This window comes from Scyliorhinus torazame, chromosome 7 (assembly GCF_047496885.1).
Source record: "Scyliorhinus torazame isolate Kashiwa2021f chromosome 7, sScyTor2.1, whole genome shotgun sequence".
Lineage (NCBI taxonomy): Eukaryota > Metazoa > Chordata > Chondrichthyes > Carcharhiniformes > Scyliorhinidae > Scyliorhinus > Scyliorhinus torazame.
In genome coordinates, this window is record NC_092713.1 from 309,450,826 (window position 1) to 309,476,185 (window position 25,360).

A 25,360-nucleotide genomic window follows, 5' to 3' on the forward strand; every position below is an offset into this window, starting at 1 on the left:
CGTGGCTTTCTTTTCCCGCACCCTCCATGCCTCCGGAATTCGGCACTCCTCTGAGGAAAAGGAGGCCCAAGCCATTGTGGAAGCTGTGCGACATTGGAGGCATTACCTTGCCGGCAGGAGATTCACTCTCCTCACTGACCAACGGTCGGTTGCCTTCATGTTTAACAATACACAGCGGGGCAAGATCAAAAATGACAAGATCTTGAGGTGGAGGATCGAGCTCTCCACCTATAACTATGAGATCTTGTATCGCCCGGGGAAGCTCAATGAGCCCCCAGATGCCCTGTCCCGCGCACAAGTGGACTGACTCCGGGCTCTCCACAATTACCTCTGCCACCCAGGGGTCACCCGGTTCTTCCATTTCATCAAGGCCCGCAACCTGCCCTACTCCATTGAGGAGGTCAGGACCATCACCAGAGACTGCCAAGTCTGTGCAGAGTGCAAGCCGCACTTCTACCGGCCAGATCGAGCGCACCAGGTGAAGGCCTCCCGCCCCTTTGAGCGCCTAAGCATGGACTTCAAACAGCCCCTCCCCTCCACCGACCGCAACGTGTACTTCCCCAACGTAATTGATGAGTACTCCCGGTTCCCTTTCGCCATCCCATGCCCTGACATGACTTCTACCACGGTCATCAAGGCCCTGCACAGCATCTTCATTCTTTTCGGTTTCCCGACCTACATCCACAGCAATCGGGGATCCTCCTTCATGAGTGATGAGCTGCGTCAGTTTCTGTTCAGCAAGGGCATCGCCTCGAGCAGGACGACCAGCTACAACCCTCTGGGGAAACAGGCAGGTGGAGAGGGAGAACAGGACGGTCTGGAAGGGCGTCCTGCTGGCCCTGCAGTCTAGAAGTCTCCTGGTCTCCCGCCGGCAGGAGGTCCTCCCCGACGTGCTCCACTCCATCCGGTCGCTTCTGTGCACCGCTACAAATGAGATGCCTCACGAGTGTGTGTTTGCCTTCCCCAGGAAGTCCACCTCTGGTGTCTCGCTCCCATCATGGCTGACAGTACCTGGACCCTCCTCTTTCGGAAGCATGTGCGGACCCATAAGTCGGACCCCTTGGTCAAAAAGGTCCACCTCTTACATGCTAACCCGCAGTACGCCTCCGTGACAAACCCCAACGGGCGCCAGGACACAGTCTCCCTCCGGGACCTGGCACCCGCTGGATCCCCACCCACAACCCCCGGCCTGACACCACCGGTTGTCTCTTTCACCCTTGCGCCACTCATCCTCCCTCCTGCGAACCTCACCGCAGCCCCCACCCCAGTAGGATCCGTCCTCCCGCTGCTTCCACTGAGGGGTGACGAAGACGAGGACAACACGCTCCCGGAGTCACAGGTCACAGGTGACCAAGTCGGCGCCCACATCACCACCAGGACTGAGGCGATCGCAGAGGAGGGTCAAGGCCCCCGACGGACTTAACTTGTAATGTTTTTCCACCACTCCCATCGGACTCTTTTTTATTAACAGGGGGTAGTCACCACTAGTAGTATATTACATGTATTACGGTAAGGCCCGTATAGTAGAGGTACATGGGTAAATCCCTGCCTGCTGGCTCCGCCCAGTAAGCGGTGTATAAATGTGTGTGCTCTACGGTGCTGCAGCCATTTTGGTTCCAGCTACAGGGGGCACAACATCTCTGCTCAATAAAGCCTCGATTATTCCACTACTCTCATCTTTGTGGTAATTGATAGTGTATCACTCTCATTGAAACTTTCAGGATACTGCAAGGCATGGACAGAGTGGACATGGAGAGGATGTTTCCACTTGTAGGAAAAACTAGAACCAGAGGACACAATCTCAGACTAAAGGGGCGATCCTTTAAAACAGAGATGAGGAGGAATTTCTGCAGCCAGAGGGTGGTGAATCTGTGGAACTCTTTGCTGCGGAAGGCTGTGGAGGCCAAGTCACTGAGTGTCTTTAAAACAGAGATAGATAGGTTCTTGATTAATAAGGGGATCAGGGGTTATGGGGAGAAGGCAGGAGAATGGGGATGAGAAAATATCAGCCATGATTGAATGGTGGAGCAGACTCGATGGGCTGAATGGCATAATTCTGCTCCTATATCTTATGGTCTTATATCGCATTACAATTGGGACATGCTGAGTGCAAATTGGCTGCCATGTTTCCAAAATTACAACAGTGACTGCAGTTCAAAATGCAATTCAGTGAAGTGCATTGTGGTGCTCCAAGGTTTTGAAAGGCAAAACAAAACGGTAATTATTTATTTTTCAAAGTTATTGCTCAAAACCTAAGTCTTTGCCCAAGCTTTTGGTCACCTGTGTTGAAGGCGCTGTATAAATGCAGTTGGGTGGGGTTGTGAGAGGGGCGGCACTGAGCTGTAATGGAGCCTTCCGGGCTGCTGGTGGCGCTGCGGCGGGAGGTCAGCGGGCGGCGCTGCGGCGCTGCGGCGGGAGGTCAGCGGGCGGCGCTGCGGCGGGAGGTCAGCGGGCGGGCGCTGCGGCGGGAGGTCAGCGGGCGGGCGCGTCATCACTGCGCGACCTTGGGAGCGACGGCAGCGGGAGGGAGACGGTGGCCGGGCCCGGCGGACCTGGAGACCGCGGACATGATCCGGGGCAGAGGGGCCCAGATGCGGAGCCGGAACCGCGCCTGTGGCGTGGAGGAGATAAAAGCCAGGAGACGGCAGCAGGAGCGGGGTGAGGGAGGGTGAATACACTGAGCAGCTCTGACAGGCTGTGTCTGTCTGTCCTGGGGGGTGGACTCTGTGTCTGTCTGTCCTGGGGGGTGGACTCTGTGTCTGTCTGTCCTGGGGGGTGGACACTGTGTCTGTCTGTCCCGGGGGTGGACTCTGTGTCTGTCTGTCCCGGGGGTGGACTCTGTGTCTGTCTGTCCTGGGGGGTGGACTCTGTGTCTGTCTGTCCTGGGGGGTGGACACTGTGTCTGTCTGTCCCGGGGGTGGACTCTGTGTCTGTCTGTCCCGGGGGTGGACTCTGTGTCTGTCTGTCCTGGGGGGTGGACTCTGTGTCTGTCTGTCCTGGGGGGTGGACTCTGTGTCTGTCTGTCCCGGGGGTGGACTCTGTGTCTGTCTGTCCTGGGGGGTGGACTCTGTGTCTGTCTGTCCTGGGGGGTGGACACTGTGTCTGTCTGTCCTGGGGGGTGGACTCTGTGTCTGTCTGTCCCGGGGGTGGACTCTGTGTCTGTCTGTCCTGGGGGGTGGACTCTGTGTCTGTCTGTCCTGGGGGGTGGACACTGTGTCTGTCTGTCCTGGGGGGTGGACTCTGTGTCTGTCTGTCCTGGGGGGTGGACACTGTGTCTGTCTGTCCCGGGGTGGACTCTGTGTCTGTCTGTCCTGGGGGGTGGACACTGTGTCTGTCTGTCCTGGGGGGTGGACTCTGTGTCTGTCTGTCCTGGGGGGTGGACACTGTGTCTGTCTGTCCCGGGGGTGGACACTGTGTCTGTCTGTCCTAGGGGGTGGGGCGGTTGGACACTATGTCTGTCCTGTGGGGGGTTGTATGAGGCGTCAAGTACCAAATGCTGTTCATACCATTCCGTTCAAAGGTATGAGCAGCCGGGAACAACCGTGGGAGGTCCAGGACCTCGTGTAGGTGCAGCGGTTGTTTGGTTTGATTGAGCTTGAGTGGTTGCATGGTGCACACCTGGATACTTCCCTCCCCTTGTTCAAATACATTGAGGGCAAGTATAGGGTTTCTTTTCACCTGTATTTGGTTGCTTTGTTGGAGTTGCTAGGTGTAGTACCTCTGCAGAGGGGTGGGGATAATGAATAACTGACCATGTAGTGTCAGTCTGTGTTGTACGGTTAGCTCCTCTCTCAAGGAGATGAATGTGCGGAGCTTGTGGGGAAGCTTCTTTGAGGACTCAGGCCAGCCTTTCATGATGACATTGTTGAGCTGCCCACATGTGAGATCCACCTGTAAGACAGCTTGTTTTCCTCAGTTCGACAAGATAAAAGTATCTCTATAGTTATGATGTTGATATCTTCCTCATGATCTGCCTGGTCAGTGGTGGGTAAAGTGGCTCTGGGTAGGGCATCAGAAAGAAACAGCTTCACGTTTGTACATGATACTGAGGCTGTAACATTGCGGCTTAAGCATCATGCATTGCAACCTTGCAGACGCAGTGTGAACAGGCTTTTTTTTTACATTAGTTATGAATGGCTGATGATCAGTTTCAACACCTACAGGACAACCATATATGAAGTCATGAAACTTGTGACAAGCGAAGTCTACGGCGGGGAATTCTGTCTTAATCTGTGCGAAGCGAATCTCAGTGAGGGCACTTGGTGCAAAGACTACTGGTCTGCCATTCTCGGTGCAGACTGTGCCAAATCCGTGCTGGGAGTCATCTGCTGATAGGACCACAGGTGCTCGAATGCCGAAATATTGTAGCACCGGAGGGGCTGGGAGTGCCTGATTAAATTTGTTGAATGTAACAGTATGGTGCTCCTGCCAATACTAGTCGATATTTTGGTGGAGGAGCTGACACAAAGGCCTGGTGACTTCATAATCTTTAGTGTCACAAGTAGGCTTACATTACATTAAGGCAGCACGGTAGCATTGTGGATAGCACAATTGCTTCACAGCTCCAGGGTCCCGGGTTCCATTCCGGCTTGGGTCACTGTCTGTGCAGAGTCTGCACATCCTCCCCCTGTGTGCGTGGGTTTTCTCCGGGTGCTCCGGTTTCCTCCCACAGTCCAAAGATGTGCGGGTTAGGTGGATTGGCCATGATACATTGCCCTTAGTGTCCAAAATTGCCCTTAGTGTTGGGTGGGGTTGCTGGGTTATGGGGATAGGGTGGAGGTGTGGACCTTGGGGTAGGGTGCTCTTTCCAAGAGCCGGTGCAGACTCGATGGGCCGAATGGCCTCCTGCACTGTAAATTCTATGATCTATGAAACACTGCAATGAAGTTACTGTAAAAAGCACCTCGTCGCCACATTCCGGCACCTGTTTGGGTACACTGAGGGGGAATTCAGAATGTCCAAATTACCTAACAGCAAGTGTTTTGGGACTCCTGGGAGGAAACCGGAGCACCCGGAGAAAACCCACACAGACAGGGGGAGAACGTGCAGACACCACACAGACTGACCCAAGCTGGGAATCAAACCGGGCCCTTGGCGCTGTGAAGGAACAGTGCTAACCACAGTGCTGCCGTGCCGTCTCTAAACCCCCTAATCGCCACACTACGGTGTCTGTTTTGGGTAACCTGAGGGAGAATTCAGAATGTCCAATTCACCTAACAAGCATGTCTTTCGAGACTTGTGGGCGGAAACCAGAGCACTCGGAGGAAATCCACGCAGACACGGGGAGATCGGCAGCGTTTTGCAAAACAATAATCGCTTATTGTCTCAAGTAGGCTTCAATGAAGTTACTATGAAAAGCCCCCAGTCACCACATTCCGGCGCCTGTTCGGGGAGGCTGGTACTGGAATTGAACCTGTGCTGCTGGCCTTGTTCTGCATTACAAGCCAGCTGTTTAGCCCACTGTTCCAAACCAGCCCCTAATGGTTCCATTTGCCTCCTATGTTGCCGTGTTTACCAAACGGCAGACATGTAGTTCTGTCCTGAGTGATGGCCACTGCAGTTGGGGCAGGGCATGCCCTGTGCCGTGAAAACTTCTGTTTCCCGTCTTAACTCTTTGCTCTTCTTTCTGCTTATCGAGCATGCAGATGCTGATGGCAGACTGCAGGGTTAACTCTTTGTCGTGAAGAAGCTGTTTGCAGACATCACTATGGACCCCACACAATGCAATCTCTCACAGGTTTGTCGGTGAGAGTGTCAAACGTGCATTTATGTGCTAGAGTCACAGTGTAGGACTGAATAGATTCATCAATTTTTGATTGGTAGTTTTGAATGCGTGTCTATCCAATATAATCTTTAGAATCCCTACAGTGCATTCGAGGTCATTGTAACCCCATAACCATCCCTGGTCACTAAGGGGCAACTTATGGCCAGGTTTACAAGCTGGACGCAAGGAAGACATTTTAACTTTTAGGTGAGACCAAAACCAGGGGCCACAAATAGTTGCTAATGAATTTAAAAGGGAGTTGAGGAGAATCATCTTTACCCAGAACTCGGCTGGAATATGAATGTTGCTACCCCAGTAGTTGAGGTGAATCATACAGATGGATTTATGGGAAAGCTCGATAAGTAGATGAACGAGAAATGAATGGAACAATTTTTTAGGATAGGATTAACTGGAATAGACCACGGACATCTGCATTGGGCCAAATGGTCTGTTTCTGCACTGTAAATTCTTTGAAAATTGATCTTTTGCTTGTTTCTCTTTGCATTGTTTGCTCCTGAATTTCATCTGCTTTTACCAGATCTCTTCTATTTGAATACAACACACAATGTTAGTAGAAATATGCAAACCAAGATGGCACTGGAGCGTGGCGACTGCAAGCTCTCCCAAACAGATCCTCTTTTTACATCTCTTATAACCGTACCAATCTCTTAATTTAATTCTAACACAAACATCATCACTAACCGTTCTCTTTTATACAGTGTGTACCTTGTTATGTATTTTATTTTATTTTCATGTACTAAATGATCTGTTTGAGCTACTCGCCGAAAAATACTTTTCACTGTACCTCGGTGACAATAAACAAACCCAATCTAAAGTGCGAATGCTTCCTCTTGTACTGATGCCAGTTTTGCTTCATTACTCTGCAAGTTTTTAATGTGGCCACGCGTTACTGGGAATTTCCTTTCTATGTACAGATCTGCGGAAAGCACGCAAGGAAAAGCAGCTGGTTAGCAAAAGATTGCCGAGGGGTCTGCAGGGAGATGGAGAGGAAATGGAGATCAGAGAGACTTTGATCACTCAGGAGGAGGTGAGACGCAATCGGCCCCCACGTCCATCTGGCCCTGGTCCCGAGAAACATTTTTAAGAGAGCGCGTTCAATTTGGAAGTGTAAGTGGCTCAGTGACGTGTCCAATCTGACTTGTCTTGTGTTCACAATTGCCATAGGTTTTGCAGCTGTACCGGAGGATTCAGCATGGATCGGACGACCGTCTTGCTGCTTTACGCTCTCTTCGTCAAGTGCTCCAACTGAAGAAATCGCAGCAGCTGTTTGTCAGGTACCGGCAGCTCAGTGGCATTTTTGCAATTTCTTCATCTACCCCTAGGTCCCTTTTTCCTGTCTTGTTTATTTTCTCTCGATGTGGGCAAGGCCGCATTTATTGCCCAGCCCCGTTAGTCTGCGAAGGCTGGTGAGCAGTCACCTTCATACAAACGAGTGTTTTTACAGGCCTAATTCCGGTCATCTTGAGCCAGCCAAAGTGTGGGACTAGAGCTACGTGTAAGAATAGACCAAATTCTGGTGTCTAATTTCCTTTCCTGAAGGACATCAGATTTTCTTTGGAACAACAATCTGGCAGAAGTTGTGACCGTTTCCACCCCACCCCCCCATGCCAGCCCACATGTGTACATGGATTTATCAAATTTAGTTTTACAGTCTCTGCTATCTGGCATGCCAGGTCAGAGCCCATCTGTGGGTTTATCAGTTAACCCTGCCGTCTGGGTTTAGGGAAGTATATAGTTGGATCTAAAGCTGCCTATCTGGAAAAACCAGAGTTAGGAGACTGAGTGGTTCTGTGATAAACACTGACCTTCGCTTCATGGATCTGTGATTCAAATCCAGCCCTGTCTCTCAAGGCAGCTAAATGCACTGAGTTTGGGTACTTTCAATTTCAATCTGAGTGGACGGATTGTTCTTAGTTGGATATATCTTGCTAAGAGTATTTCAGAGCCCAGGTATGACAGGCCAATTATCCACCTTAGTGTTCTAGGATGCAGATGTTAAAAGTCTCATTCTTGTTTTTGCATCCCTTCAGTGTCTCATCCCTCCCTAAGGCTAACCCCCTACAACTCTCAGGTCTCTATGCTCTTCCAATTCTCGCCTCTTGTGCGTTTGCTTTGCGCCACCGTTGACGGTCATGCCTCAGCTCTAGACCACCCTCCCCTTCCTCCGCCCCCTCGCTCAGTACCTCCCTTCCCCCCCCCCCCCCCCCCCCTTTAAGATGCATCTTAAAACCAACAGGTTTGACCAAGCTTTTGTTCACCTGTCCCAATATCTCTGTGTGGCTCAGCATTAGATTTTGTTGGATAGTCACTTCTGTTAAGTACCTTGGGACTTTTTACTACATTAAAGCACTATAGAAATGCAAGTTTTTGTTATTGTGGGCTCCGAGCACAAACCTATAAACACAGATTAGCACCAAATTGTTATTTTGCTACCCAGTGAAATAAAGGGCAGCACGGTAGCACAGTGGTTAGCATTATGACTTCACAGCGCCAGGGTCCCAGGTTCGATTCCTGGCTTGGGTCACAGTCTGTGCGGAGTCTGCACGTTCTCCCCTGTGTCTGCGCGGGTTTCCTCCGGGCGCTCCGGTTTCATCCCACAAGTCCCGAAAAACGTGCTGTTAGGTAAATTGGACACTCTGAATTCTCCCTCTGTGTACCCGAACAGGCGCCGGACTGTGGTAACTAGGGGCTTTTCGCAGTAACTTCATTGCAGTGTTAATGTAAGCCTGCTTGTGACTATAGAGATTATTATTATCATCTAATTCTTGCTGAGTGCACCATCTTTTGAAACATACAGCTATCCCTGACCTGCAATGTGCAATAATTAAACTGGGTCATTGAAATAGGAAAGGTCTCAATTCCTTTAACACTTTCATTCTACACCTGGTGGGCACTTAATCCATATCGAACATCAGACTGTACACTCTGTTAGCCTGATAAACCAAAGGTTCTCTGAAAGTGGCAAACTCATTGTTGTTTTCTGCCCCGGTCTAGGTTTGAAAACAGTATCCACGTCCTCATCGGCCTCTTCACCAGCAGCCTGGCAGTGGTTCAGCTTGAGGCCGCGCAGTGTTTGCTTGAACTCTCCCACTCGGATGACCCCAGCATCTCGCTTGTCTGTTTGCCAGCAACGCCCTACCTCCTGACGTACCTCTCGGGCCAGAGCGCAAAGTTCACGGTGAGCAGTCGTTTGCAGAACGCTGTTAATATCTTTCAGTGTCAGCTGTGGCTCAGTAAATATCTGCTCTTGTCTCCAAATCGGAATGTTGCAAGTTTGGGTCCCACACCAGAGCACAAATGAGGTTCTAACTGACCTCTTCCATACGTTCTCTATGTACTAATTGCTGTAATTGTGGGTTCCCATGCTGATCCTCACAATGCCTCATAAACATCCCAACCTGGATACACGTCGCTCTGATATTTCGTGGTGTGATATGGGAACAGTGCATGAACTGGGCTCCCTGATAAATGGTTCGATGGCACATTGAAAATTTATCAAGTAACCCATCGGAGAGCCTGGAGCCGAATTCATTCTTGGTCTCTGAGCTGATGTTTGCAAAGTATATTGGTGATGTAAGTCTCTGATAATCAGAATTTTTTTGGGGGGGGGGGGAAATTCTGTTGCAGGAGCTGTGTCTGTACATCCTGGGGAACCTAGCAGCTGAGAACGAAGCAGTTCGGAAGCAACTTCTGGTGCAAGGTGTGATCCAAGCTCTGGCGATCTGTTTACAGGTGAGACATCATTGGGAAAATAACTGCAGATGAAGCTGTTGTGAATTTATTCAGTACTGCACAGTGGAATCATTTAGCCATGTAATTAACCTGGGCTCCACGAACCAGGGTGGGGTGCTAACAGACCATCCGATTTCGGTCTCTTTGGGGGCTGGTCATCTTGTGAGCCCTGTCGGTGACGATCTCTGCATTCTATGTTTTCCTGTTGATTTTTACTGTGTTCTAATTCTGCCCAGATTGCCATCGCTTTCCATTGTGGTCAGCTAGCCATTTATGATTGCAGTTTGGCTAGGGAGACCAGTTTTCGTGGTTGATTTCCCCTATACATAGAGGGTTGATAGGAAAGCGTCATGGCACAGTGATTAGCTCTGCTGCCTCACAGCGCCAGGGATCCAGGTTCAATTCCAGCCTTGGATGACTGTATGTGTGGAGTTTGCACTTTCTCTCTGCGTGGGTTTCCTATGGTTCCTCCCACATTCCAAAGATATGCCGATATAGTTTGGGTTACAGGGAGAGGGGGGAGTGGGCCTAGGTGGAGTGCTCTTTCAGAGGGTTGGTGCAGACTCAATGGGCCAAATGGCCTCCTTGTGCTCTGCCGGAATTCTATGGTAACTCTATTCTATTCTACATTTGGCTGTCACCACAGTAATAACTTTAAAAAGAAAGCAAGAGACTTTATTTCTATTGCACCTTTCACAATCTCAGTGTGTCCCAAAGTGTTTTATCACCAATGAAAACCCTTTGAAGTGTAGTCACTGTTGACATATAGGAAACGCAGCAGCCAATTTGCACGCAATGACCCAGACCATTCTTTTTAGGAATAATTGAAGAATACACATTTCCCAGGATACCCTGCTCTTCTAAATAGTGCTGTGGAATCTTATGTCCATTTGAAAGGGAAAACCAGGCCTCGGTTGAATGTCTCACCCAGCATTGCACTGGGAGTGTCAGCCCAGGTCTCTGGAATGGGACTTGAACCTACAACTGAGGTGTGAATGTTACCAAGTGGGCAGCAGCTGACACATCTGTTTTCTGGTTAAATGAGCAACAAGGGATTGTGCCCTGCGGAAAGGGTCTCCCTTGTATTGTATTTATATTTGCAGTTGGGGGGCAGCACGGTGGCGCAGTGGTTAGCACTGCAGTCTCACGGCGCGAGGTCCCAGGTTCGATCCCAGCTCTGGGTCACTGTCTGTGTGGAGTTTGCATATTCTCCCCGTGTTTGCGTGGGTTTCGCCCCCACACACTAAAGATGTGCAAGGTAGGTGGATTCAACATGCTAAATAAAAATGAAATGAAATGAAAATTGCTTATCACAAGCAGGCTTCAAATGAACTTACTGTGAAAAGCCCCTTGTCGCCACATTCTGGCGCCTTTTTGGGGGAGGTTGGTACAGGAATTGAACCCTGTTGTTGGCCTGCCTTGGTCTGCTTTCAAAGCCAGCGATTTTGCCCTGTGCTAAGCCAGCGATTTTGCCCTGTGCTAAACCAGCCCCTAAATTGGAAAAATTGCCTCTTAATTGGAAAAAATGAATCGGGTACTCTAAATTTTTTTATTTTTAATATTTGCAGTTGATCGCCTTGGCTCTGAGCTAGGTTGTGGGTTCAAGCCCGACAATGAACTTAAACGCATCGTTTAGGCTGACACTCCATGAGGCCCTGGTCCGTGTACCCTCGGCTGAGTGGCCGTGCAGCCAACACTAAGGTTTCCACTTAGTCTGTTAACATAGAACATACAGTGCAGAAGGAGGCCATTCAGCCCATCAAGTCTGCACTGACCCACTTAAGCCCTCACTTCCACCCTATCCCGGAACCCAATAACCCCTCCTAATCTTTTTGGTCACTAAGGGCAATTTATCACGGCCAATCCACCTAACCCGCACAACTTTGGACTGCGGGAGGAAACCCGGAGGAAACCCACGCACACACTGGGAGAACGTGCAGACTCCGCACAGACAGTGACCCAGCGGGGAATCGAACCTGGGAACCTGGAGCACAGTGCTATCCACTTGTGCTACCGTGCTGCCCCTGTGTACGAGACAGGCTCGAAGGTAACTCGTGCAAACGTTTTTAAAGGTCATTACTTAATAAATTGCTCGTAAACTGTGAAAAAAAATTGGAGGACACACTGGTACTGATGGAATGCTGTGCAGTCAGAGGTGTGGATTTTTCTGGTTCAATGGGTAGTAAAGGGATTGAATTCCTGTTAAATGTTAAAGTGAGGCTCCGTCTGCCCATTCAGGTGGGTGTAAAATACCCCATGTCATTATTCAAGGGGAATTCTTCAGATCTACTCGCTAAAGTTGTACTCTAAACCGACATGGCTAAAAGTATAGTTCTCTCATTCGTTGTTTGTGCATAACTTGGCTCCAGCGAGGTTGAATGGCATTGATAATTCAATAGGCAAAATCTGCAATGCAATCGGGCAACATTCGGCAGGTCAGGCAGCATCTGTGGAAAGGGAGAGAGAGTTCATCTTTCAGGTCGGTGACCTTGCATCAGAACTGGAAAACATAACAGGTTTTTAAGTACATTCAGAGGGAGGAAAAGGAATGAGAAGAACAAACAAAAGGAAAGATCTGTGACCGGGTGAATAGGTGGCATAGGAACAGTGCTATAGTTGCAAATCAGGGCAGTGTGCGTCTTGGAGGAGATCAAGCAGGTGCTATCCCTGTCCCTCTAGGTAGCAGACATCATGGGTGGAAGGTATTGTTGAAGGAGCATTTGTCTAGATCCCATTTCATTTTGCCTTGCACCATCATCCCTTCTTGTCACTTAATTTCTTCTACCTTCCATCTTGCCTTAGTCGTGACATTTTATTGTTCTTGCTCCCTGTGCTTGTGTAAAATCCATCACCTCCAACATTTTTCAGTGGCAATATTTTAAAAGTACTTCATTGGCTATAATGCACTTCAGGACATCCCATGGTGGTGAATAATTCTTGTTGCAAATGTGAGGTTTCTGGGATTATATTTTAGGACAATATCTTTTAGTTTATAAGATTGTCATCGTTTGGAGAGGCACCTCTAAATGTAGGTTAAATGAAAGGAGCATGTGACCTATGCTGGAGTCTGACAGGAAATCTGGGCAAGTTAGCTGCGAGATCGAAGGGAGATTCACATTGTGCTATTGGAGAGAAGATGCCAAATGTTAACATCCGGGGACAGTGAAGGCTAATTCCACAATCAAAAGACCCTCCGTCTCCAAAGAAACCCAGAATTCTGGAACTCCTCTCAATAGGTGTACCGACGCCACATAGACCGTAGGGAATCAAGACGGTGGCGCAGCACCACCACCTCCAGGGCAATTAGACATGGGCAATAAATGTTAGTCTGCCCAGTGAAGCTCCCATCCCGTAAACAAAAAAAAAAGCAGACGGACAGATGGGTTGGGAGGAGGTGAAAACGGGAAAAACAGAATCATCAACAGCTGCCGTCCAAAATGCAAGAGCAGTGGTTACACTTTGAAACTGCTGAATCTATTCACCTATAACAGGCTGCCACGGAATGAGAGAATAGTGGAGGAAGTAATTTTCAAACCATTAACTCCTGCTCCCAATCGGAAAGGCGACAGAAACGGTTGCCCACGAGCACGCAGCCCTCACTGCGGCTGTTGTGAAATGCACAACTGACCCTGCCGCCCTTCCAGCCCGCCGAAGGCGCTGCGTGATGGCAGATTCCAATTCCGGCACAGCCTGGCGAGCTCATTTGATAGTTAGTTAGACCCTTCGTCCCAGAGTCGTGGTCTCAAGCCCCACACTGGGGGATCATTTTTTAAAAATTTTCACGCGAGTTATGCTGAAGAAGGGCCCTGGCCTCGGCTGCAGGGATCACAAAACCTGAACATGGGCCTCCCCAGTGACTGAAGAATGCGTTCATTTGTAGAAAACGCTAAATGTTAATAACGCAAGATGGAGTAGGCTCATGTATTTTGAAGCTTTTTGACAGCATCAGCCTTATTAAAAAAGCAATGTCCCAAAGTCATTCTGATACGAATTTTACACAGAATTTGCAGTGCAGAAGGAGGCCATTCGGTCCATCGAGTCTGCACCGGCCCTGGGGTTTAAAAATAGAAAATAATAAGTTATATTCTGTTTAACTTATAAGTTGCCACGAAAAGTTAATAGTGTTTAATTAATAGTGTTTTGTCTTTAGTCATTGCAGTTTAAAAGCTTTTAAACGTTAAATCTTGACATGTTATGCTTTCGGCTAATAACCAGAAATGTGAATTTCTTTTTAAACCGTTATGGGTCTCCATGGAGATAGTAACACTCTATATAAATGTAAGTGCTTTTTCCTCCCTTAATCCCTTTTTGCCTTGGTGTTTCGCTTATCCTTCAAAATATTCTTAAAAATTAATGTCTGACTGCACTTTCCTTTCAGTCTTCAACCTTTCTGAGTGCCAGGTGCCTTGGGCCATTTCTTCTTAGAGCCGGGATGTAAATGTAATGTGTTCCTAAAGCAATTGTCTGTCTCTTTCAGTCACCCCATGGAGCTGTGGTGGAGGCAGCGGCTTATTCACTGTCGCAAATGCTGCAGGCCAAGGAAGCGGGAGAGAAGATCGTCCCGTAAGTTAGTGCCTCAGTGGGACCAGTGTGTACCTGGGCCCTGAATGAATGCACGTCTCTTCCACCCTCAACAGTCCAGTCGAGTTACCTACCCTTGTAGCACAGAATTAGGCCATTTAGTCCAACTGGTCTCTGCTGGTGTTTCTGTACCACCTGAATCTCCTCCCACAATGCTCCTTCTGCCTTTATTGACATCCTTTCTCCCTTCACTTTCCCAGTTTCCCTTCACATGCATCAATACTACTCCACATGCTGCCTATTTCCAGCTGCCATCACCAGGAGAAATTAAACACGGAGCATTCTGGGATAATTCCTGTTTTCCTGAAAGCACTTTCCTGATTAGGGTGATAAATCTGTACCAGATCTCCTGACTCTGAATTCTGTGACCAATCTCTTTAAATAGACGACAGGTTTAGATGAAGGATCTGGATTGGTGCAGGCTGGGAGGGCCGAAGGGCCTGTTCCTGTGCTGTAATTTTCTTTGTTAGAACATAGAACATAGAACAATACAGCGCAGTACAGGCCCTTCGGCCCACGATGTTGCACCGAAACAAAAGCCATCTAACCTACACTATGCCATTATCATCCATATGTTTATCCAATAAACTTTTAAATGCCCTCAATGTTGGCGAGTTCACTACTGTAGCAGGTAGGGCATTCCACGGCCTCACTACTCTTTGCGTAAAGAACCTACCTCTGACCTCTGTCCTATATCTATTACCCCTCAGTTTAAAGTTATGTCCCCTCGTGCCAGCCATATCCATCCGCGGGAGAAGGCTCTCACTGTCCACCCTATCCAACCCCCTGATCATTTTGTATGCCTCTATTAAGTCTCCTCTTAACCTTCTTCTCTCCAACGAAAACAACCTCAAGTCCGTCAGCCTTTCCTCATAAGATTTTCCCTCCATACCAAGCAACATCCTGGTAAATCTCCTCTGCACCCGCTCCAAAGCCTCCACGTCCTTCCTATAATGCGGTGACCAGAACTGTACGCAATACTCCAAATGCGGCCGTACCAGAGTTCTGTACAGCTGCAACATGACCTCCCGACTCCGGAACTCAATCCCTCTACCAATAAAGGCCAACACTCCATAGGCCTTCTTCACAACCCTATCAACCTGGGTGGCAACTTTCAGGGATCTATGTACATGGACACCTAGATCCCTCTGCTCATCCACACTTTCAAGAACTTTACCATTAGCCAAATATTCCGCATTCCTGTTATTCCTTCCAAAGTGAATCACCTCACACTTCTCTACATTAAACTCCATTTGCCACCTCTCAGCCCAGCTCTGCAGCTTATCTATATCCCTCTGTAACCTGCTACATCCTTCCACACTATCGACAACACCACCGACTTTAGTATCGTCTGCAAATTTACTCACCCACCCTTCTGCGCCTTCCTCTAGGTCATTGATAAAAATGACAAACAGCAACGGCCCCAGAACAGATCCTTGTGGTACTCCACTTGTGACTGTACTCCATTCTGAACATTTCCCATCAACCACCACCCTCTGTCTTCTTTCAGCTAGCCAATTTCTGATCCACATCTCTAAATCACCCTCAATCCCCAGCCTCCGTATTTTTTGCAATAGCCTACCGTGGGGAACCTTATCAAACGCTTTGCTGAAATCCATATACACCACATCAACTGCTCTACCCTCGTCTACCTGTTCAGTCACCTTCTCAAAGAACTCAATAAGGTTTGTGAGGCATGACCTACCCTTCACAAAGCCATGCTGACTATCCCTGATCATATTATTCCTATCTAGATGATAATTTGTAATTCTGTGGCAGCACAGTGGTTAACACTGCTGCCTCTCAGCTCCAGGGACCTGAGTTCAGTTCCGGCCTTGGGTCACTGTCTATGCGGAGTCTGCACTTTCTCCCCGTGTCTGCGTGGGTTTCCTCCGGGTGCTCTGGTTTCCTCCCACAGTCCAAAAATGTGCAGGTTAGGTGGATTGGGCACGCTGCCCCTTAGTGTCCAGAAAGTTAGGTGGGTTTACTGGGTTACAGGGATAGGGTGGGCTTAGGTAGGGTGTTATTTCCAAGGTGCAGACTCGATGGGCCACCAGTCGTTGCTGAGAGATTGTCTGAGAGGTTGGGTAATCTAAAGCAAGGTGGGATGGGGCAGAGTCTTAGGATCAGGGGGTTGATCTATCGGACTGAGATGAAAATAAATTACTTCACTCAAAGGTTGTGAATCTTTGGAACTCTCGACCCCAGACAGTCATGGATGCTCTATCGAGGCTGGGATAGAAGGATTTTGGTGTCTTGGGGAATTAAGGGATACGGGGAGTGGGTGGGAAAATGAAGGTGAATCCCAAGATCAGCAATGAACATATTGAATGGCGGAGCAGGTTCGCCGGGCTGGGTGGTCATTCCTCCTGTTTCTTATGTTCTGAATGATCACGTCGTAACGTTCCTACAGCACTGTTATAACCTGCCTACTTACCATTGGCTGGGGACTAATGACTATCCCACAATCCTGTGGGAGTATGAGCTTCCCCAATGAGGGGGGCGGAGAAACCACTAGTAAACCCCTAGTATAAATAAAGCTGGCCAGTTCAGGAACCAGCAGGAAGGAGTATGTAGCAAGGGAAGTTACTGCTACTGTTATGTATATATGTTATAGTAAATAAATGTTATTACTTTGTATCCTTAAAACTCGTGCTGGATTCTTCGTGGCCCTCACAAAAAGCACAAAGGAAATTTTAATAGAATTTAAATTTGGTCGGAGGGGGAAGCTTCTTGAAAGCATCTGAAGCTGGGAATATAGATTTTGAGTGACTTCAGTTGCTTGTTGGCAGTCTGTGATTATTGCATGTTCTATCACTATGTCGGGTTGTAACTGCAGGTATTTGCATTGGGCATCTTTTTGTTTCGATATTATCAACCCCAGAGTAGTTGAGGCAAATAGCATGAACGCATTTAAGGGAGAATTAGATCTCACCACACAAGGGACAAGGAATAGAAGGAAATGAAGAGGGGTGGGAGCAGATTCCTGTGGGGTACAGACTGGGCCAGTCGGACTCAATGACCTGATTCTGTCCCGAAAGGTGTTTGTTTTTAATAATGTTAAAGGTGGCGGATGGGGTGCTGACCAAGCAGATTGCTTTGTCCCGGATGGAGTTGAGCTTTTCGAGTGTTGCCGCTGCACTCGCCCAGGCACATTGTGCTGTGGCTTTATACTGACTCCAAGCTTCTGCTCACCTGCACTGCCTGTTCCCCGAAACCAGCTCTTTGCACACGGATCTCTGATGTGAACTGAAGTCAAACATGGTGGGTGGAGCATGGTCCCCAGAATTTTCCATCAGTGCGACTTTCCTCCCCTTGTTTGATATGGACTAATTGATAAAGATTGATTACTATGATTAACCAAACAATGTCATTATCATACCATGTGGCGACTAGGATGGTAGAAGGCAAACTCCGTAGACCTTGATCGTTTTTCATTTGGTTATTCCCTTGTTATCCTCAAATTTTAAACTCTTGAAACTCCTGTTTTAACGTAGCGATGAGGAGAATTTCTTTCTCTCTGATGGTTGTTTGTCTCTTCCCAAAAGAGCAGAGGAAGCTGGATTCTTATTTGGAGAGCCAGTACACAGACGACTGGCCAAATGGCCTCCTACGCCGTATCGATTCTTATTGATTGAAAAAAGAGATAAAGGTTGCAGGAGGTAGACAGGAAAGTGGAGTTGAGGCCGCAACCCAATCAACCAAATGTTGGAGCAAGGTCGAGGGGCCGAATGGCCTACTCCTCCCTGTTCGTATGTATGTTCGTCACCCATTGCACTCTCCAAATTGCTGCAGCCGACACAATTTCTCCATTCACCTTGTGCTCTTCATTTCTAAGCCTGGGTGCTGCCCTGCATTAGATTTTACTCAGTGGCCCCTTTACCTTCGAGGTTCCTATTTCACTCTGAAACACAATGTAACCATAACGATCAAAATGTGAATAATTAATAAACACGACAGTCAATAAGTTAGACGTTTCAGAGAGCGTTGATTTCTGTGTGGTTGTCGGTGAATCTCCGGTGTCTGCGTTTTTGAGTTGACTACAACCTCTAGTGTTTTTGCTTTAGTTTGGATGTCGTCCGTAGTTGCCTCAACCGGAGCTGACGTTGTTGTTCACAGGTTGACTCGGAGTTGAAGTGTCCTCAACTGGGGCACCGTCTTCCACCGTTGTTTTTCGTATTGGCAGTTTCTCCGGAATGTCTAGTCTTCACTTGGAACAGTTTGTTGCAGACTGGTGGATTAGGTGGATTGGCCATGATAAATTGCCCTTAGTGTCCAAAAAGGTTAGGAGGGGTTATTGGGTTACGGGGATAGGGTGGAAGTGAGGGCTTAAGTGGGTCGGTGCAAACTCGATGGGCCAAATGGCCTCCTTCTGCACTGTATGTTCTACGACTCTCCTTTGAATATGTCTCGGGCAAACTAGTCCCAAGTTGCTAAAAGTTGATTCGCATGCCTTCTTCGCCCGACATTGTCCCAAGTCGGAGACCGGTCTTGTCTGTGCCAGGACAATGGTAGGTATTCACTTCTCACGGGTGGTATAGTTCCTCGCCAATACTTCCTGCCCTTTTAAAACAAAGCGTTTAACCCTGTTCTTGCGTCGCAAAACCTGATCAGGCTGCTTTATCTGAGCTTTCGCTTCAGAGGCTATGAACCTTCGTTCACACTGCTGAGCGTGGCACACCCCGGATAGATCTTAGCATTCTGCAGGTGTTTGGAGTTCTCTGACTTCACTCGAGCTCCGTTTCCACCCTCGTTAGTTTTTTTTTTTTTGTTGCCAGCCGCTGTCCCCTCCACCCTGTAAACCTGGGCCACCTTTACCTGAATCTTGTGGCCCAGCCTCTTGTGGCGCCTTCTCCAGATTGTGGCATGCCTACATCAGACCTTGCGCCTCTCCTCTCGAGGTTTCACTCTCGCTTCGTTCGCCCTCACATTTTAGGTCTTGTATCTGGAATACAACTTCTACCCTCTCCAGTTGAAGCTGTTGTTCTTGACAATTTCCAAAAGGGTTCTCGCCCCTTAAGAACATTTCAAATTTAGCCTTTAGGGTTGGTTTTGTTCAGCAAAGTCAGGATTCCGTCATTCCTCCCGCTGTTGGTATGTTCGTTGGTCTTCAGATGCTGCTGTGAAATGGGAACGGAATATTGCTGTTGCTGACTGCGCTCTGAGCAATTCCCATCCGAACGTCCTTGAGTTTCTGTGTTGGCTCCTTTTGCTCCTGTTGTTGCTGCTGTTTACAGTCGGCAATCTTTTTATTCTTGTTGACCCCTGATGCATGAAGGGAGTCGGCAGCTCTTTTCCCAAACGGAATGTTCTTTCCAATGAGAGTTCCCTTATGGTCACGCGGTCTGAGATGTGCCTCAAGTTCCTCTGTGGTTTAGAACATTACAGCAGAGACTATACTCCCCAAAAAAACCCAGCTCCATTGGCTGTAACCTCCTGAGGCCATATAAGTGCAAGTTTGTTCAATTGTTACCTTTTAAATCTTCAGTTCTGTTCCAAGGATCCATAGCAGAAGCATTAACCGGACATTTCTCTTTACAAATGCTGACTGACCTGTTGTGAACTTTTCAGCCTTTTTTCGTTTTATTTCAGGTTTCTGAGCATTATTCAGCGTTTTGCTGTTCAGTTGGAAGTTCATGTCATTTAGTTGCTGTGCTGATTTGCTGTCACTAGAGGGTGTTGGTGCACTTTGTAAATTACGTCAAAATTCTGGAAAGTTCAGGCAGAATAGTAAAAGAGCTGGAACCAAAAACAGGCCGTTTGTTTCTGTTAATAAAGGCTGTAGCCTGCATCGAGACAGAGGATTGGCAGAGACCCTGCTTCACGTTTTCAGTAAAACCCATCAGTCACTATAAGCCTTGGTCTTGTTCACTACCTCGCCTCTGAATTGTAAAGTTGCACATTAATCAATGCTATAATTGCAGTGCCTCGCTGAGGAAGTGCTGGACTATTGGAGGTGTTATCCTACAGATGAGTTTTAAACCGAGACTCTGCTCCCTCTGCGTGTAGAAGGTCCCACAGCCACTAGTTCAAAGAAAATCAGAGGTTTTCTCCATGTGTTCTGGCCTGATATTTATCTCTCCACCAACATCATTGGAACAGATTATCTGATCATTTATTTGTTTCCCCTAATGGGAGTTTACAGTGTGGAAATTAGCTAGTGGATATCCCACGTTACAACAGTGACAAAGTTTCAGAAGCATGGGTGGAGTATCTGCAAATCCGGTAACAACAGTGGGCAGCACGGTAGCATTGTGGTTAGCACAATTTATTCACAGCTCCAGGGTCCCAAGTTCGATTCCTGGCTTGGGTCACTGTCTGTGCGGAGTCTGCACGTTCTCCCCGTGTCTCCGTGGGTTTCCTCCGGGTGCTCCGGTTTCCTCCCACAGTCCAAAGATGTGCAGTTTTGGTGGATTGGCTATGCTAAATTGCCCTTAGTCTCCAAATTTGCCCTTGGTGTTGGGAGGGGTTACTGGGTTATGGGGATGGGGTGGAGGTGTGGGCTTGGGTAGGGTGCTCTTTCTAAGAGCCGGTGCAGACTCGATGGGCCGAATGGCCTCCTGCACTGTAAATTCTATGAAAAAAAACCACATCCAAAAACTGCTGGTTTTACGATTCTTTAAGTCTGCACTGTTTACCGTGCGATTTTTGTGGTGAATGGGTCAGAGGTATCATGCATTGATTATTCAGAAATATAAAGTTTAACACAACTCGCATGCCGTCTGCTCATTTCCCCCCTCGGCGCCCTCCCCCACTGTCCCGCACACTCCCCTCCTGTGCCCTCGGCCTCACCTGCACTGGACCCCACCAGCAGCAACGGCTGGAGGGGCGCGGCCTGTGATCGGTGCAGCAGTGCCATGCTGGAACCTGCATTCAAGCTTGCCTGTTTGACGGGCATTTTGCAAACTGGGGCGGGGGGGCACTGTGAGGGGCTTCTGTACGTTGGACAAGCCTGCTTTAGACTATAGCTTGCTGAGGCTGTGGTAATGCGGCATCCAAAAACCAAAATTATCTAAAATGCTCTCGGCCATTGTGGCTTCCTGAGGGCGTGCAGGATGGATGCAAGTCCGTTCTGCTGGATGCTGTCCCAGAAGCTGTGGGTGGCTCGAATTCCATGACTTTGCTGTTCACAGCCTCCTTTTCTTTCTATTGCTAACACATGTCTTTGTTTAATCGGCAGTGCTGTTCTGGAAGCCAATCTGACCCCACATTTGATCCGTTTGTTGGATCTGGATTCTGAATTTGGGATGCAGACGGCTGTGGAATGTGCCTGGTGCCTGCATTACATCGTGAGTAGGTAAAAAGCCAGTAGTCTTTTCAACTGGGGGGTCACACACCCTCACCCCGCACCCACCACATTCACTGTCCTGGTTTACCCAGTTCACCTAGCATTCCTGTTCATTTCGATTCTTCAATGTGTTATCAGTGCAGGGTTCACATCAGAGCTATCTATTCTTTTTTTTTAAATATTTTTATTCTCCTTTTTCACATTTTCTCCCAAATTTACACCCAACAATAATCAGTAACTAATGTAATGTCAATCCCCATATCAATAACAACGATCCCATCCTCCCACCAAACCCCAAACATTAGCCCGCATGATAAAATAAACAAATGACAAAAAGGAATCCGGACTCACCCATAGTCACCATTAACACATGCAGTCTCCCCCCCCCCCCCCCCCCCGTGTCTGCGTGGGTCTCACCCCCACAACCCAAAGAGTGCAGGTTAGGTGGATTGGCCACGCTAAATTGCCCCTTAATTGGAAAAAATAATTGGGGACTCTTTTTAAAAAATTAAAAAATAAATAAAAACAAATTCTCAAAATTCTGAGGTTGGGATTTGAACGCAAATTGTCTGGATCAATATTCCAAGACTGTGGCTGACTCGTCCAAAAGCATGGCTATACAACACTGCCGCAGTCATAGACTTCGAATCCATTGCAACAGATAGCTTGTGTTGTTCTATGGACCATTTAATCTTTTGGGTGAGGAAAGTCCCCTATCCTAAGCTCCTGTTTTACTGCTTGTTCACTGGTCAGTTAAGATAATCTTTCACTATTTACTTTATCAAGCCCTTTTTATAATTTTCTATGCTCCTTTTAAATTCCTCTTGGAATCATAATCACGGGCCATTGAACTGATGATTCTCCAGCCAGCTCTTTGAAAGAGCTATCCTCTTGGCCCCAGTGATCCATTTTCTACAAATGGAGCCCAAATACTTTAATTCCTCTCTCTCTCTCTCACCGCAACAATGCCCGTCCATAAACCTTGATAGAGGTTTATAAGATGATCAGGGGAATAGATAGAGTAGACAGTCAGAGACTTTTTCCCCAGGTGGAACAAACCATTACAAGGGGACATAAATTTAAGGTGAAAGGTGGAAGATATAGGAGGGATATCAGAGGTAGGTTCTTTACCCAGAGAGTAGTGGGGGCATGGAATGCACTGCCTGTGGAAGTAGTTGAGTCGGAAACATTAGGGACCTTCAAGCAGCTATTGGATAGGTACATGGATTACGGTTAAATGATATAGTGTAGATTTATTTGTTCTCAAGGGCAGCACGGTAGCATTGTGGATAGCACAATTGCTTCACAGCTCCAGGATCCCAGGTTCGATTCCGGCTTGGGTCACTGACTGTGCGGAGTCTGCACGTCCTCCCCGTGTCTGCGTGGGTTTCCTCCGGGTGCTCCGGTTTCCTCCCACAATCCAAAGATGTGCGGGTTAGGTGAATTGGCCAATGATAAATTGCCCTTAATGTCCAAATTGCCCTTGGTGTTGGGTGAAGGTGTTGAGTTTGGGTAGGGTGCTCTTTCCAAGAGCCGGTGCAGACTCAAAGGGCCGAATGGCCTCCTTCTGCACTGTAAATTCAATGATAATCTATGATTAATCTAGGACAAAGGTTCGGCACAACATCGTGGGCCGAAGGGCCTGTTCTGTGCTGTATTTTCTATGTTCTATGTTCTATGATCCCTGGACCATCTCAATGAATTTATATCATTAGCATGTCTATAATACAATACCAAACCTGCCCACACAGCTCTAATTATGGCTTATACTAGACTTGTTGGATGCATTGTTGCAATCTGCATTCAGTGTACCTGATGCAAAACTCTGATTCCCATTTGCTATTCCTGCCATCAATCCTGCTTTTAAAGATTCTTGAATCCGTGGCCCTGGATAGTTGTGCCCAGGCTGGGTAATCTGAAATGACTGTTCGAGGTCTTTACTGATGAGTGGAGCAGTGATCCCGGCACTGCGCTAAACCTAATTCGTAAACGATGGCCTTTTATTAATACAAAAGCAAATTACTGCGGATGTTGGAATCTGAAACAAAAACAGAAAATGCTGGACAATCCTGGCAGGTCTGACATCACCTGTGGCGAGAGAAGGGAGCTAACGTTTCAAGTCTAGTAGAGTCTTTGTCAAAGCTTTGAGTTTGCCCAGCATTTTCTGTTTTTGTTACCTTTTACTAATTGATGATCAAAACCACTCTGCATCGCTTTGTGGGTTTGGCCGTTACCTGTTGTTCCCTCTAACCCTTTCTGCGTTCGGCAATTCTGTACGGTTGCGTTCAGATGTGGTGCGAAGATTCGAATGTGGCTCTAAAGCAAAGTTCAGCAAGGCTCCCATCAGTCAAGAGAGTTGCTCCTCTTCCTCTGGGTTGCAGTTAGAGCCTTGACTCCAGATTCAAACAGCATTTACACTATAAATGTAACCCAAAGTCAAACCATGCAGCGCAAGTGGTGCAATTGTGCTGTGGGTGTGTGGTTGAAGAGGTTTCTCCAACTGCATGAACCAGTTCCACTGAAAGGCATTAACCTGTGTTTCCCCTTGAGGCATTTATCAGCATCCTGTTCACTCTCTGTAGGATTGCAACCCAGTTAGCCAGTGGTACTCTGCACTTCTGAGAGTGAGGCTTCACTTTGCTTTGTCTTTAAGGAAAACACGGGAGGATCGGTTAATCAAAATAGTCTGTTGTATCTCTTGCAGTGGTGTAAACAGTGAGTGTATGATCTCCCAGGGCCTCGTACGCCAAGCTGTAATACTGCTGATTGCACTGGGCAGAGCCATTGAATCAGGCACAACAGATGGTGTGGAATTGGTAAGTAGAGCTGGAAGATCATTAATTTATCCCCTGATGCTAATCCTATCTGGCTGCATCGCACCTGGTATGGCAACTGTTCGGCTCAGGACGCAAGAAACTTCAGAGAGTTGTGAACACCGCCCAGTCCATCACACGAACCTGCCTCCCATCCATTGACTCCACCTACAACTCCCGCTGCGTGGGGCAAGCAACCAGCATAATCAAAGACCCCTCCCACCCGGCTTACTCACTCTTCCAACTTCTTCCATTGGGCAGGAGATACAGAAGTCTGAGAACACGCATGAACAGACTCAAAAACAGCTTCTTCCCCGCTGTTACCAGACTCTTAAATGACCCTCTTATGGACTGACCTCATTAACACTACACCCTGTATGCTTCATCTGATGCCGGTGCTTATGTAGTTACATTGTATACCTTGTGTTGCCCTATTATGTATTTTCTTTTATTCCGTTTTCATGTACTTAATGATCTGTTGAGCTGCTCGCAGAAAAATACTTTTCACCGTACCTCAGTACACTTGACAATAAACAAATCCAATCCAATCCACTCATGCAGTGGGTTAGCATTGCTGCCTCATGGCGCCGAGGTCCCAGGTTCGATCCCAGCTCTGGGTCACTGTTTGTGTGGAATTTGCACATTCTCCCCGTGTCTGCATGGGTTTCGCCCCCACAACCCAAATCTGTGCAGGTTAGGTGGATTGGCCACACTAAATTGTCCCTTAATTGGAAAAAAATGAATTGGATATGCTAAATCTATAAACAAGAACAACAACAATTTATCCCCTCATGCCCATTATCAATAGCTATTCTGTGTGGGAGAATGCCCATGAAAAGAGGGAAGCTTCAAATCGATGTTGTGTACATCAAAACCTCCCAAAATAACCAATGAAATACTGTTGCTTTCCCTCGTGCAATCAGTGTAATCGGACTCAGTTGGGAGCACACTCACCCCTGAATCCGAAGGTTGTGGGTTCAAGCCCCTTTCTAGGACTTGAAGACAAAAAAGACTTGAACCCAAAAATCGAAGTTGACTCTCCAGTGCAGTTTGGTACATATCGTACACTGCAACTGTGCCTACATTTCAAAGATATTTAATGGGCTACAGAATGCTTTTGAATGCACGGTGGTTGTTTAACGTGCGGAATAAATGCAAACC

At 47.8% G+C, this 25,360-nt stretch overlaps 1 protein-coding gene across 3 annotated transcripts; it reads left to right on the plus strand.

Annotated features, from left to right (window-relative positions):
* The first annotated feature begins 2,509 nt into the window (after nt 1-2,509).
* On the plus strand, nt 2,510-24,198 carry tmco6 (transmembrane and coiled-coil domains 6). Of its 3 annotated transcripts, XM_072512748.1 has the most exons (8): nt 2,510-2,658; nt 6,700-6,812; nt 6,950-7,059; nt 8,780-8,963; nt 9,413-9,517; nt 13,995-14,080; nt 21,279-21,387; nt 24,091-24,198. In XM_072512748.1, exons 1-8 carry the CDS (start codon nt 2,568-2,570, stop codon nt 24,103-24,105), a joined length of 813 nt encoding a protein of 270 aa, XP_072368849.1. In that variant the 5' UTR covers nt 2,510-2,567; the 3' UTR covers nt 24,106-24,198. The 3 variants fall into 3 exon arrangements, 2 of the variants coding, with proteins under 2 accessions (XP_072368849.1, XP_072368850.1); XR_011948404.1 differs by lacking the exons at nt 21,279-21,387; nt 24,091-24,198 and adding an exon at nt 11,362-11,564; XM_072512749.1 differs by lacking the exons at nt 21,279-21,387; nt 24,091-24,198 and adding an exon at nt 17,652-18,030.
* The last annotated feature ends 1,162 nt before the right edge of the window (nt 24,199-25,360 follow it).